The sequence below is a fragment of the Aquarana catesbeiana genome, linkage group LG03, assembly GCF_042186555.1.
Source record: "Aquarana catesbeiana isolate 2022-GZ linkage group LG03, ASM4218655v1, whole genome shotgun sequence".
NCBI classification, from domain to species: domain Eukaryota; kingdom Metazoa; phylum Chordata; class Amphibia; order Anura; family Ranidae; genus Aquarana; species Aquarana catesbeiana.
In genome coordinates this window covers 502,914,751-502,930,062 of record NC_133326.1, presented here as the reverse complement: position 1 = coordinate 502,930,062, position 15,312 = coordinate 502,914,751, and the positions used below count along the sequence as shown (strand labels likewise).

Sequence of the window (15,312 nt, the reverse complement as noted above, 5' to 3'; positions counted from 1 at the left end):
AAAGACAAGTGTGACCCCAAACACCCCTCCAAGATGACCACTGCTTTGCTAAAGAAGCTGAGGGTAAAGGTGACGGACTGACCAAAAATGTCTCCAGACCTAAACCTTATTGAGCATCTGTGGGGCATCCTCAAACAGATGGTGGAGGAGAGCAAGGTCTCTAACATCCACCAGCTCTGTGATGTCGTCACGGAACAGTGGAAGAGGACTCCAGTGGCAACCAGTGAAGCTCTGGTGAACTCCATGCCCAGGAGGGTTAAGGCAGTGCTGGAAAATAATGGTGGTCACACAAAATATTGACACTTTTGGGCCCATTTTGGACATTTTCACTTATGGGTGTGCTCACTTTTGTTGCCAGCGGTTTAGACATTAAAGAGGGAGTCCCGCGAAAAAAAAAAAAAATATAAGTCAGCATCTACAAATACTGCAGCTGCTGACTTTTAAAATATGTACACTTACCTGTCACAGGGTCCAGCGATGTCGGCACCCGAGGCCGAACCGCCCCTCGGTCCTCGGATGCTGCCGCTGCCATCTTCGTTATGGGAATCAGGAAATGAAGCGTTGCGGCTTCACTTCCCGGTTCCCTATTGCGCATGTGCGAGACGCGCAGCGCAGTCTGAATGGTCCGTGCTGTCTCTTGGACCCGTGTGTGTCCCAGCAGACAGCGCGGCGGGACAGGAAGAGGCAAAGACTCCCGTGGGAGTCTATGCCCGGAAGTGGGTGCAAATACCTGTCGTATGTATGTGTGTGTGTGTGTGTGTGTGTGTGTGTATCTATCTATCATATATATATATATATATATATACACTGAATGGATGACAGCAGCGGTTTGAATTCATTCCTGTGACCTCATGTACAACTTCTTGGGATTTTCCCATATGTGCAATTTGACTCCCTGTAATAGGGATCAATTAAGTCTGGTGCATTGTGTGTCTGCATGCTGGTGGAGAGGAATCTTTCCTATACTCGCTGAGGACGCTACTCACGTTTTGAGATTTATATATGGACTTCACAAAATCATTTTTTTTACTTTTTTTATAATTCAAATGAAGATGTATTTGTTTATTCACTATGGTGATGTGTAATTTATGATATATGAGCGCGGTTCATTTGTTTCCTTTCAAGTTTTAGGTGTTTTCACACTTTACAAAATGCAGATCTTTGTTGTAGTTTATGTGTTTTTGCTGATTGATTTAATTTGTGCGGGTTTGGAACCTATTGATTCCTTTGTTTTTCTCCATTCCAATTGCTGTCGGTTACCGGTCTTTACGAAGTCTTTACTTATTTTTGCATATTTTGCCAGAAAATATCTAGCATTCTGTCACCTACACTTCCCTTATGTTTTGTGGTTTATAGCGCTTGGCACCAAAACTCCCCATGCTAGTGTTTGCGTGACAAGACTCAAAATATGAGATGAGTTTTAATTGGTTTAGAGAGGAAGAGAATTTTTTTTTTTTTTTTTTTTTACCACAAGCCAGGTTTTTTTTTTACATACATCTAAATATGTGCTAACTGTATTTGGGCAGAAAGATGCACTCTGTACATTCTAATTCTGTCATACACGGGGCATAGCAAATAGCCCTGCCAATAAAATTATTACTAAATAAGGGCGCCCTGGTCGCCACTCCCTGATGTCTTAGAAAGACAAGTGAACTCCTTATTTTATAGAGGACATCCTTTCCTTTCATGTATCTATCTCTCAATTAGTGAACTGGTAACTCCAGCCTGAACGTTCATGCAGCTGGGCTGTATAATTAAATTCTAGTTACGCCTTTTTTAAAATCTCCTTAAAATCTTGTGCCTGCATATTATGATTTGTCACAGATTTTTGCATGGAAATTGTAAAATACCGATTTCTCTTAGGCCTTATTCACACAGACACACCGATCCGTATACCCGTGCAAAGGGGCGGTCTTCACCTGCGCTGGATCTCGGGTGTTTCCTGCAGGCAGCCTGTTTAAATCAATGACGAGTGGCTGGCTGCATGGATCGGCACAGATCTCCATGTACATTCCAGGGTATACATTCATGTGGGTCCAATACATGGAGGATAATGCACACAGACTGTGTTCTAATCTGTGCATTGGACCTGCAAGGATGTACACCATGGGATGCTCCATTATTGGATAATGATGGAGCAGCAGCAGACTGATTACTCATCTCTCTGTTCTCTCCTCCTCTCAGAATATGTATTATGTATGCTGCACACCTGATTGCCTCCTAGTGCTGCCCCTCCTTATCTTATTCAGTGTGATTCTATACTAGAGAATACAATACATTCCAAATTTGAGACTCCAGCAGCAGCTTTGCTCCAGACACTTAAAGTGATATTAAAGCTTCCTATTTTTTTAAATTAAAATAACAAACATGTTATACTGACCTGCTCTGTGCAATGGTTTTGCACAGAGCAGCCCCGATCCTCCTCTTATCAGGTCCCCCGACAAGTGCCCCATTGAAAGTCAGTTTCAATAAGGGCACTTGTTCATGCTCCCTGCCAAGCCTCGCTGTCTGCATTTATTGACACAGACAAAACTATATGTTTTCTTTTAATTCAATTAAAATGTGTACATTTTCAGCCTTGATTGTATGTCTTGGCTCAGATAGAGAGGAAGGCTGTTAGAAACTTTACAGTGCTGAAGTTCACAGGCTACCAGAAAGGAGAGAATTTCAGGGAGATAGGATAAGACATTATCCTTGTAACTCTTTTGTGTCTCCCTGGCAGCAGAGTTTGTCCTGTTACCTCTTCTGCTTTTCTTTTCTCTCTCCCTAACCCGTGTTCCCTCAGTATAGTCTGTGCCATTCCTGTAGCTTTTTTCCCCTTCAGCAACAGTAAATCTTAAAGCTGCCAGCAGATCAGCCTCTAGCGGCTCTGATTTTAGGCATAGTGCCAATAATAGAGAGCAAATGAGCATGTGCAGAACAGGGTGAGACAGTGCCTATGCTGTTTAAAATCCAGTAATACGCTAATTTCTAATGTTTTACATAGCTATACCTGCAAAAGGGGCCAGCATGAAGTGATCTAGCAGGACTTTGTTTTCTGACTAAAGCTCCACTTTAATATAAATGACCTAGGAACACAGATGGTAAAAATAAGCAAACCCTGCGGGATGCATTAAAATAAATGGCCAATGCATAGGTTCCCCGTGATTGTACAGTCTTTTTAAAAAAAAATAAAGATAACAAACCTGTTATACTTACCTGCTCTGTGCAGTGGATTTGCACAGAGCAGCCCAGATCCTCCTCTTCTCGGGTCCCGCTTCTGTGCTCCTGGCCCTTCTCTCCTGCTGAGTGCCCCCACAGCAAGCAGCTTGGTATGGGGGCACCGGAGCCGAGTCACAGCTCCCCGTGTCTATTCAGACACGGAGCTCCGGTCCCGCCCTGTCCCCCCTCTCCTGATTGGCTGACTGAGTTTGACAGCAGCAGGCACCAATGCTGTGTCTCAGCCACTCGGCTGAGAGACTCGTTGACCACGCTGGATAGAGATGGGGCTCAGGTAAGTATTAGGGGGGCTGCTGCACAGAGAAGGCCTTTTATATTCATTGTGATTTGCTCTAACCTGCATATTTTACCCATGTTAATTGTAAAGGATAAATGTTTTTAAAATGTTATGTTTGGATGCACATTATGTTGTACTTATATATATATATTTTTTTTTTTTTTTAGACCTGCTGGATCACTTTTAGTTGGATGTCTAACTGATTAATGGAAGGCAGAAGTCCCTACAGAATATATGATCCAGGAGGCACTGCCCCAAACAGACTGCCCACACAGAGGCAAAACATGGATGGAATCTTGAGTTTAGGTAAAATAAAAAACATTACTGTTGCGGTATTCCTACCATCTGCACATTTACTATATGCTTTTTTTATGATATTAACTAGAAAGCCAGTGATAAAATAAAGTTGTGGTCTCCAAACTGTAGCCGAGGGCCGGATGTGGCCCTTTGCTTTCCTTTATCGGCCTATAGGGCACTTTTCTTCCCACTGACACCAACAATGGGGCATAATTCCTGTTACTGGCATCAACAACAGGGCGCTATTTCTCCAATTGACACCAATGATGGGGCACTATTCCTCCCCCTAATGCCAAAGATGCACTGTTTAGTCCTACTGACGCCAGGACAATTTCTACTTCCAATGGCCAGACTCCGACTTCTTAAACTCTAAAGGACAGTAAACTGGCCCTTTGTTTAGAAAAACCCCTAATATAAAGCATACTTACCAGCATGTGAGTCCAAGTCCCTGGGACACTGTCACCCTCGTCTACATGTGACATGCGCCATGCGCTCTTTCCAGTGGCCATGCCCAAACCATGCCTTTTTTAATGGCAGGTCTGGACCCTGCAATCTCCTCAGTTTTCACCCTATTTTGAGTGAGCGCACATGCTCAGTAACTCAAATAAGGGTGATACTCTGATTCTAAGGCCTAGGATAGTGATCGTGAACTTTGGCACCACAGATGTTTTGGAACTACATTTCCCATGATGCTCATGCACTCTGCAGTGTAGTTGAGCATCATGGGAAATGTAGTTCCAAAACAGCTGGGGCGCCAAGATTCGCCATCACTGGCCTAGGACATGGCATCATCAATTAGGACACACCATCATCTCTCCGGACAGAGGTCTGAGATGCAGGAATGTCCTGCCAAATCTGGGACAGTTGGCATCTATGATAGAGCAACTCAAATGGCTATTGGTTATGGAGAGTGCAAGATATTGGGATTCATTAGTAAAGGTGGTGAATTATGTATTTATAACCCTGAAAAGTACATTCTGTTGCTATCTGTCTCCTTCAAATCTCGAAATTGTCTAAATGCAATTTTTTTTTTTTTTTTGTGCTGTGATCTGATTTCCTGTTGGAGGATGGCTACATTTGTTCTCTATAGTCTCTACAGTTTCATTGTATGTAGAAATGTAGCCACCCTCTCTTGCTCACTTCTCAGATAGACTAGGGACTATGGGCATTGAGCAGTACACTTGACCACAACTATTGTGCACTGTTCGTTCCAAACAAACAGAAGGGAGGGGGAAAAGGAAAGGTTCAGCAGCTTGGCAAAAAAATGCTATAAGGAAGCAGAAAAACACAAAAGAAGTGTGAAACCATATCATGATAAATAGATTACAGGGTCATTAAGTAGAGGATGTGTATGGATTATTCTTTTAGTGTCACTATATCTGGTCTCCCACAGTACACAGAAATGCAATAGTTTTAGTAAAAATAAACGGCTAAATACCTTTTCTCATCAGCAGTTAGAGCAGTCTTGTGATTTCTACCAGTGTCTGGTTAAAGCTTGTAGGAAGAGTTTTCATTCTCCTACAATTATCCTTCCTGTCTGGACAGTGCTGATTTGCCCTGTGCTGATCACATGCACCCTCCCAAGAAAAAAAAAAAGCAATACACACCAAACTGAGCATGTGCAGCTTGTCCCTTAGCCTCTGTTCTATCAGGAGATGGATTGGGGACAGTGGAAGAAGGGTGAGCAAAGAAGGCAGGGTGAAATAGAATTTTTACACAATGCAGAGGATTACCCCTTAGGTTCACAATGAGTATAACAAGCGTGCTTTACTGCATCTACAGACTGATTTTACTGTTGTGGGTTTAGTAACACTTTTTAAACACGGTTATTGGTTATTGTCACTTTTAGTTAGTGAATTAGGTGAATCTAGGTGAAAATTGAAAGTGTTACTAAACCCACAACAGTAAAATCAGTCTGTATAATGCAGTAAAGCATGATTGTTGTACTCACTGTGAAACCTAAGGGGTTAATCCTCCGCAGTGTGTAAAAAGGCTGTTTGATCTTGTATGCACAGACCCTCCCCTTCTTTTACTGACTCCAAAACATGTCTGCATAAGACAGTTACTGGAGTCAGGCTGCACATGCTCAGTTTGGTGTGTGTTGCTAGAGAGTTTTTTTTTTTTTTTTGTTCTTGGGAGAGTGCATGTGATCAGCACAGGGCCAATCAGCACTATCTAGACATAAACTCAGGGGTCCTGCAGCCTCATAGGACAGTCTTGCATTCAAATGTTCTGTGTACTGTAGGAGACCGGATAAGGTAAATGCAGGGTCCTGGGTTTAGTAATACTTTAATTTTAAGGCCCCTTTCACACCAAGGCGTCGGCGGTAAAGCTATTTTTACTTTACCGTCATTTTTGCGGAGGTTTTCGGCCGCTAGCGGGGCACTTTTAACCCCTGCTAGTGCCGAAAAAGGGTTAAAACCACCTGCAAAGCGCCGCTGCAGTGGCGCTTTGCCGGCGGTTCGGGGGCGCTGCCCATTCATTTCAATGGGCAGGAGCGGTATATACACCGCTCCTTCACCGCTCCAAAGCTGCTGCTTGCAAGAGGTTTTTTAACGTCCTGCCAGCGCATCACCGCAGTATGAAAGCACTCTGGCTTTCACACTGAGACTGCAGGGGAACCGTTTTTCAGGCGCTTTACAGGCGCTATTTTTAGCCCAAGAGCGCCTGAAAAACGCCTCAGTGTGAAAAGGGTCTAACACATTAACTTTGGGTTTAGTAACACTTTAACTTTGGGTTTAGTAACACTTTAACTTTGCAAAGAATACCCAATCATGGGCAAGGAAAATTTTAAAAAGCGTATTTTGGATGATGGAAGTCAGCAAAACTTCACCTCATTCGCTGAGCACAGTGACAGTTCACATGTGCTAATCCTTTAGTAAATTGACCCCATTCTGTCCAAAATGAAATTTTACTTTTTAGTGAAATTACAAAAATGTTTCCCTTCTGGATTCAGTTTACTTACATGTCCTGTGCACCAAAAATGGTTTGTAAATGGGCATGTTTAGTCTGGTAAGTTAGCAATTTTTACACAAACGCTATTTTGTTAATAATGTGATATAAAAATCTAGGAAGATTTTATAACCTTATTTTTATCACAGCAAATAGTAATAAAACATGGCTTGGATGTTTCCTAATCCCTCTATCTGTTCACATATGACCCATGTAGTTTCTTTTCTCCGTCATCTGTTTCTGTTTCTGTTCTTTTCCTGTTACTAATATGCTGCATGACACTGAGGCCTCCTACTCTATATCTCAGGTGAATTGTTGGAGGAGTCTCAGAATGTGGCTTTCACTCTCCGACAGAAAGCAGAGGCTCTGACCAAAGACAACCAGGATTCACAGCCTTCTTCGTGCTCAGCCACTCGATCGTCTCACCTTGGACCAATGGATACAGGTAAGTCTCTGCTCCAGAGCTGTAAAGCCTTGTTAATCAAAGCCATGAATATTGTCCCAGAATTCATTTGAGGGTCTTCTGTTATGTCAATCTACCATGTATGCAGTTTATGGGATTTAAAGTAGACCTATCACACCTTTAACCACTTTATCTCTGGAAGATTTACCCCGCTTTCATGACCAGGTCATTTTTTTGCAATATGGCAGTACATTATTTTTAACTGCGTGGTCATGCAATGCTGCACCCAAATAAATTGTACGTTCTCCCCCCCCAAATAGAACTTTCTTTTGGTGGTATTTGACCATCTCTGCGTTTTTTTGCGCAACAAACAAACAAAAAAAAGGCAATTTTGAAAAAAACTTTTTTTACTTTCTGCTATAAAACATATCAAATTAAAAAAAAAAATGTAAAAAAATCTAATTTCTTCATCAGTTTAGGCCAATATGTATTCTGCTACATATTTTTGGCAGAAAAATCCCAATAATCGTTTATTTGATTGGTTTGTGCAAAAGTTATAGTGTCTACAGACTTTGATATTTTTATTTTACAATTGTCCGTAGGCAACGTTTCAAAAAAGTTAAACATGAGCTATGGCACTAAAATTATTGTTCTTATTCTGACATTCACAGCAATACCTCACATGTATGGTGCAATTACCATTTACGTATTCACGCTGGACCTATGTGCGTGTGAGCATGGGGTGGGGGGTGGGGTACGGGAAGGAAACAGTCAAGGCTGGTCCAAGAGACAGCACGGACCATTCAGACTGCACTGCGCGTCTCGCACATGCGCAATAGGGAACCGGGAAGTGAAGCTGCAACGCTTCATTTCCTGATTCCCATAACGAAGATGGCAGCATCCGAGGACCGAGGGGCGGTTCGGTATGTGTGTGTGTAATGTTTTTTTTTTTTTCTCTTTCTTGCTATTACAAAGGAGTGAACAAGCCCCCTTTTGATAGTTTTGGGCAGTGACAGGTTTTCTTTATGGTGACATAATAGACCCCCTAGTGTCTCCCCTCCAAGGCAGCTGATCAAACATAGATCGTGTTTGATCAGCTGCTTCCCTGGGTGTAACAGTCAGAGAAAGACAGCTTTGAAACTGTAAAGCAGTCCATAGATGGATTGCATCTCGACCAGTTTAGTAGGGATCGACTTCAGTACATCCAGCCTGTCTAATTTTTTTTTTTTTTATGCGATCACTGACGGTGGTTATGGCCGCCAGCAGTGATCATTGTGTTCTGCCGGCAGAGAAGGCAGCTGCAGCCATGATCCTTGTATAACCCTTTGCTGCGCAGGACATTTTTATATACATACACTGAGCCACAAGCAGTTAAGATTCTGTGTTTCGGATAGTGTCTGGTGTCTCCCAGAAAATCTGCTTTTGAGATCACTGTATACGTTCTGCTTTCGGTGGGTATTACAAGCAGGGCTTTTTGGATTTTTTTTATATAAATAATACCAGCAACACAGCCAACTTGAGCAAGACTTGTGCAGCAGAGTGAATGAGACTCCAGAGTGGGAAGAGGCACAGCTGGAAAGTCTGCTCATGAGATCTCATTGCTGGAGCTCAGTGTGATAGAAGAATGCAGGAGCAAACTGACAATGCCACACATACCCAAAAATATAAAGTTCTATATAAAATACATCAGTACCGCACCAAATATGTAGCAGATCGCATTGGAAGATACATTTCTTAATGTTTCTGCCAATCTTGGGTAGTTTGAACATCCAGGATGCCATGAGAACCAAACCTTATTTTTATAACTGTACAATGAAAATTGCAAATGATGACAATGTATGTTTGTCCATATTCCTCAAATCTGAAATATAATCCAAAAATAATATGAAAATTAAATATCAGCTGTGAATGGACTGATCTATTAATTCTTTGTAATCTGTTTCAGAAAAAGAGCATGTGGATGACTTTCTGCATGTACAGATGGAGAAAACGAGTGTGGAATCAAATACTACTCTTAAAACTAACCAGAAATCTCCAACAAGTGTGAGTAGCCCAGAATGTTACAAATCTCTTTAAAGGGTAACTCCACTTTCGTGGGAAAAATAGCAAATAAAAAATACTATGACGTATACAATTGCAACTCAAGTCCTATTGAATGTTCTTTAAAATTACCATTCCTTTTCAATCTGCAGTGCTGTAATTTTCTGTAAAATGCAATGCAATATGGCTACCTGGAGGTGTTCTGTACAATGATTGTGTACAGAACACCCCCTGAAAATGTAATTTCCTGATTGTGTGATTGGCTCACTGATTTTCCCAGAAGTCCGCACTAAGATACAAGTCAGATTATTGGTATCCCCTGCAACAAAAATGTCATTTTTGGTGAGATGCTCCCAATAGGAAATCCAAGTCTAAAGGGATGCAGACTCTGTAACTTTTTTCAATAGAGTTCAGCAGGTGCAGCAGCTGATTAATAATTATAAAACCACTCCCATACAGAGTCACTCAGGACATGAACACAGACAAACAAGCAGCTATTTCTTCAGAATAACAAAAGGTCGGAATCTGCAACAAAAGTTTGTTAAAATTCTTGCAATGTACATACAGTGCATCCAGGAAGTATTCACAGCGCTTCACTTTTTCCACATTTTGTTTTGTTACAGTCTTATTTCAAAATGGATTAAATTATTTCCTCAAAAGTCTACAAACAATACCCTATAATGACAATGTGAAAGAAGTTTGTTTGAAATTTTTCAAATTTATTAAAATAAAAAAAAATGAAAAATCCCATGTACATAAGTATTAGGGATGAGCCGAACACCCCCCTGTTCGGTTCGCACCAGAACATGCGAACAGGCAAAAAATTTGTTCGAACACGCGAACACCGTTAAAGTCTATGGGACACAAACATGAATAATAAATAGTGCCAATTTTAAAGGCTTATATGCAAGTTATTGTCATAAAAAGTGTTTGGGGACCTGGGTCCTGCCCCAGGGGACATGGATCAATGCAGAAAAAAGTTTTAAAAACGGCCGTTTTTTTCGGGAGCAGTGATTTTAATAATGCTTAAAGTGAAACAATAAAAGTGTAATATCCATTTAAATTTCATACCTGGAGGGTGTCTATAGTATGCCTGTAAAGGGGCGCATGTTTCCCGTGATTAGAACAGTCTGACAGCACAATTACATTTCAAAGGAAAAAAAGTCATTTAAAACTACTCGCGGCTATTAATGCATTGCCGGTCCGACAATACACATAGAAGTTCATTGATAAAAACGGCATGGGAATTCCCCACAGGGGAACCCCAAACCAAAATTAAAAAAAAAAAAATGACGGGGGTCCCTCTAAATTCCATACCAGGCCCTTCAGGTCTGGTATGGATATTAAGGGGAACCCCGGCCAAAATTTTTTAAAAAATGGCGTGGGGTCCCCTCAAAAATCCATACCAGACCCTTATCCGAGCACGCAACCTGGCAGGCCGCAGGAAAAGATGGGGGGACGAGAGAGCACCCCCCCTCCTGAACCGTACCAGGCCACATGCCCTCAACATTGGGAGGGTGCTTTGGGGTAGCCCCCCAAAACACCTTGTCCCCATGTTGATGAGGACAAGGGCCTCATCCCCACAACCCTGGCCGGTGGTTGTGGGGGTCTGCGGGCGGGGGGCTTATCGGAATCTGGAAGCCCCCTTTAACAAGGGGACCCCCAGATCCCGGCCCTCCCCCCTGTGTGAAATGGTAAGCCTACCATTTCACTAAAAAACTGTCAAAAATGTTAAAAATGACAAGAGACAGTTTTTGACAATTCCTTTATTTAAATGCTTCTTCTTTCTTCTTTCTTCTTTCTTCTATCTTCTATCTTCCTTCGGTTTCTTCTTCCATCTTCTTCTTCTGGTTCTGCAGTCAGTTTTTTCTTTAAAGCCCGGACACTTCCACCATGGCCTCAGTTGTAGTGTTTCACCCAGAGGGGGAATGTTTTTTTTTTTTCTCAACAAAAGTGGAGTTACTCTTTAAATGTTAAGATCTATTTAAAGTATACTGTCTGACCCATTTATAGTCATCTTTTCTGCACTGCCCACCCCCACTGACTAGTTGCTCTGTTGGAGCTGCCACAAAATACACAGCACTTTTGGGTATGAGCGAGCATGATCAGACACCATGTGATGTATTCTTCACTCCCTTATGTAAAAGGCTGCAGTATCCAGGGCCCATTTGTAGAAAGATAATAACCTTGGAGGAGTATTTAGGCCTGTGGATTTTTTTTTTTAAATCCATGATAATAATTCTTTTTTATTATATGTTTAACTAAGTGACCTGTAGATTTACTTTAGGATAGCTTACCTTTAGATTTAATTTACTTAGTTTGGTGCTCCTAATAATTAAAGTGTCACTAAACTCACATCATAAAAATCTCTCAATAAATGATGTATTACATGCTGGTAATACTCAGTCACTATGAGATTCGATTTCTGTATTCTGTAAAAAACCTGGTTGATCCTGCTGCTCTCTATCTCCACTTTCTGTCCATGCCCCCAATTCAGCTAGAGATTTTGCAGGTGTGGTGGCAACTCTGCACATGCTCAGTTTTCAGTGAGTGTCTGTGCTGAGCATTTCCTCCCTATCACATCTGAGCAGCCCATGGGACTATAAAGTCTCACATGTGGGTGTATACACAGTGGTAAATGACAGCTCACTCCCTCCCTCCATGCCCACTATTCTAAGACACAGGCTGGAGGGGTGTGACTGGCAGAAATCCACCCACACCATGTTATTTCCACAAAATAATAAAGATTTCATTTCAAATATGTATTTATATGCCAATTTAAAATAGTTTTATTGATTTTATTTATTTTTACTCTGTATTCCAAAGGCTATTTTTTTTACATGTGACCAGCAGCAGAGGACTAGAAGCTCCTACTGCTTATGTTTCCATGCAGACAGGCTGGGAGAGAGCTGGGTCATGTACAGCTGTATATAGATTAGGAACAAGGTACTTTTAAAGTTTTTTTTTTTTTTTTTTTTTTAATTAAAATAATTACAGTGCCATCATCCCCATACAGAAATAGAAGGGACAATATAAATTAAACAGTGTATGTTTAGTATCCCTTTAAAATTCACAGGATATATAACACCGCTTTGTATACATTTCCTTTGTTGTATTTGAGTCCTATTGCAGTGTTTCCATTCTTCCTGCATGTGAGTGGTCAAGCAGGTGATACAGAGCAACTTCATCCAACAGAGAATCCGTAAAACAAACTCACAAAAAAGTATTTTACCTTAGAAAATATCATGATAATAGTAATAGAAAACAGCATAGTCTGAGCTGTAATTTTCTGTTCTAAATCAGTGTCTCTCTTCTATAGGGATCATCTTCTGAATTTGAAATCCTGGACCATAAAGAAAGAAAAAAGCCTCTTGAAGTCAGATTATCGGTGAGTGGATAGATGTGTTATAAGATAACCTACCAGTGGACCACATTGTCCTGGAGACAGCATTAAAGTCAGAATACAATCTAAACTGTTTTCTTTGTTGGTTGGAGAAGGCTTAAATCCTCAGTAAGATTTTAAATGCTGCGTATGTCCAGATGAATATGCTTTTTGGGCTGGTTTAAAGTTTATAGTCCCCTATTCTGCTGCCTATTCCTCAGATCATTGCTCTTTTGCAGATCAACAACCTCTTGACATATGACTTGCCTCTAATTCTTGATGGCGTAATGGGGATTTTTTTTTTTCATTTTGGATAAAATGAAGATGTTTTTAAAAGGTTACTTCACTTTCGTGGGAAATTAAAATTAGTAAATGAAAAAAAAAATTATATAGCATATACATTTGCTACACAAGTCATATTGCAATTGAATATGATTAAAATTAACTTTCCTTTTTCAATCTGCAGACCTGTAATCTTCTGTAAAATGCAATGCAATATGGCTACCTGGAGGTGTTCTGTACACAGATGGTGTATGGAACATCCTCCACATATGTCATTTCCTGCTTGTGTTGTTGGCTTGCTGATTTTCCCAGAAGTCTGCACTAGGATACAAGTCAGATTTTGGGCATACCCTGCAACAAAAATCTCATTGGTGAGATACTCCTAAAGGGAAATCAGGTCTAAGGCCTGATTCACATCTATGCAGGTTGCAGTTTTCATATCGCAGGTGCATTTTGCGTTTTTCAATACATTCTTTTGATCCATTGAAGTCTATGGAACCAAAAACCAGAAAAAAGTCCCTGGCCCTTTTCATAAAATGCACAGATGTGAATTACATCCATAGGAAACCATGTTAAATGGACTGTAGTGTGTTTCTGCAAAACTAAAAATACACTAAAAAATGCATAGGTGTGATCCAGGCCTAAAGGGAAGCAGACCCTGACATTTTCCTCATTAGAACCCTGCAAGTGCCGCAGCTGACTGATAATTATAAAATCACCCCTATTCACATTCAGTTCGCACATGAACATAGACAAACAGCTATTTATTCAGAATACTAAAAGAAAGGAATCTGCCACAAAGATTGTTAAAATCCCTGTATTGTACATACAGTAGATCACCCAGAGGGGAATGTTTTTTTTTTCTCAACAAAAGTGGAGTTGCTCTTTAACCACTTGCCTACAGTGGTTGTACTAGGGTGATGCCTGCAGCTGCAAGCGCCTTCATGGTGCCATTTTTTAAAAATCTAAAGTGTTCCAAAAACGCAGATCTGGGTGTTTTGGATGCTTTCAAGTGCAAAGGAGGATATTGGGGTCTTATAAACCGCAGATCCCTCCATAAAGAGTATACTTGTCACATGCCCATTGCTGACACAAGGATGTTTACAATCCTTGTGACAGCAATAACAGTGATCAAAAAAAAAACTTAAAACAACAGTGTAAAAAGTAAATTAATAATTAAATTTCTTTTTTTTTAAGTGGCCCTGTCCCCCAGTGCTAACGCACAAAGGTGAACGCATGCGTTGGTCCCTCACACAAGCAAACCATGATCGTCCCACATACGAGCGTCGGATCGTGGGTAGTAATTCTAGCACTAGATCTCCTCTGTACATCTAAAGTGGTAACCTGTAAAGGCTTTTAAAGTGTAGCCTATGGATAGTAAAATTTACGTTGTTTTTTGCTGTTGTGCGGACGTGTGCGATTTTAAAGCATGACCTGTTTGGTATCTATTTACTTGACATGACGTCATCTTTTATATTTTACAAAAAATGGCTTATGCATTGTGTTTTTTTGCATTTCCAATTTTAAAAAGTGTATTTTTTTTTTTTTCCCCAAAAATTGTGTTTGAAAAACCGCTGCGCAAATACCGTGTGACATCAAAAATTGCAAAACCCACCAATTTATTCTCTAGAATGCATTAAGATAAAAAACCTTCTGACTTTACAACCCCTTTTGAGGGCTGGTTCACACCAGATGCAGTCCAGTGTGTTTTTATTCTGCATTAAAAAGGCATGGACAGTGTTTAACATGTATTCCAATGGCTCTAGTTCACACTAGTGCAGTCAACAAAAGAACTCATCTGGAAAATGGCAAAATGCATCAAAAACGCAACGGAACGTACATGTCCTCAATTGAGAGTGAGGAAAAAAAGGGGGGAAAAAGGCACCAGAACGCAACAAAAATGCACATGCAAGAAGCACATCTGGAATGCAGAATTTGTGGTGTGAACCGACCCTACAAATTTAATTGAGCAGGGTAGAAATATCCTATTAGACGCAGTTACTGTTCAGGTAATTAGACAGTGGGGGGAGCTGTGGCTGCTTGAATACAATAACCAGCACTGGATATTTCTCCATCCACGCTGCCGGTTCCAAATTAGAACTGAGATTAACATCCTTCCTCATGGGGCATTATAGATAGGGGAATCTTTTGTTTCCGAGAGATAACTTCTAGTGAGTGAAATTTCCCGATTTAATCTCCCTTAGTGTATTGAAAATGTAAAAGGAAACATTTAATTGGTTTATATTGGCAGCAATACTTCCTGCAAATCCTTTTTGTGTGGAGCTAATTATTTTGCAAGAAATAAAGGGAGCGGAATGGGTAGACCCATATAGGATAATGTTTACCTTCTCATTAAAGGAGTTGTAAACCTTCGTGTTTTTTCACCATAATACATTAGGGTGAAAAAACACCTGGCAGTAACCGGCCCCCCAACCTCTCCGTTTTACTTACCTGAGCCCT

At 40.8% G+C, this 15,312-nt stretch overlaps 1 protein-coding gene across 4 annotated transcripts in view; it reads left to right on the top strand.

Annotated features, from left to right (window-relative positions):
- Nucleotides 1-15,312, top strand: part of TNIP1 (TNFAIP3 interacting protein 1) — a 111,527-nt gene that overhangs the window by 34,110 nt on the left and 62,105 nt on the right. For all 4 annotated transcript variants that reach the window (XM_073621108.1, XM_073621105.1, XM_073621107.1 and 1 more), the window contains exons 2-5: nucleotides 3,664-3,802; nucleotides 7,053-7,190; nucleotides 9,094-9,191; nucleotides 12,508-12,576. In XM_073621108.1, coding sequence (XP_073477209.1) covers nucleotides 3,703-3,802; nucleotides 7,053-7,190; nucleotides 9,094-9,191; nucleotides 12,508-12,576 — 405 coding nt within the window. In that variant the 5' untranslated portion in view covers nucleotides 3,664-3,702. The remainder of the gene's footprint in view (nucleotides 1-3,663; nucleotides 3,803-7,052; nucleotides 7,191-9,093; nucleotides 9,192-12,507; nucleotides 12,577-15,312) is intronic.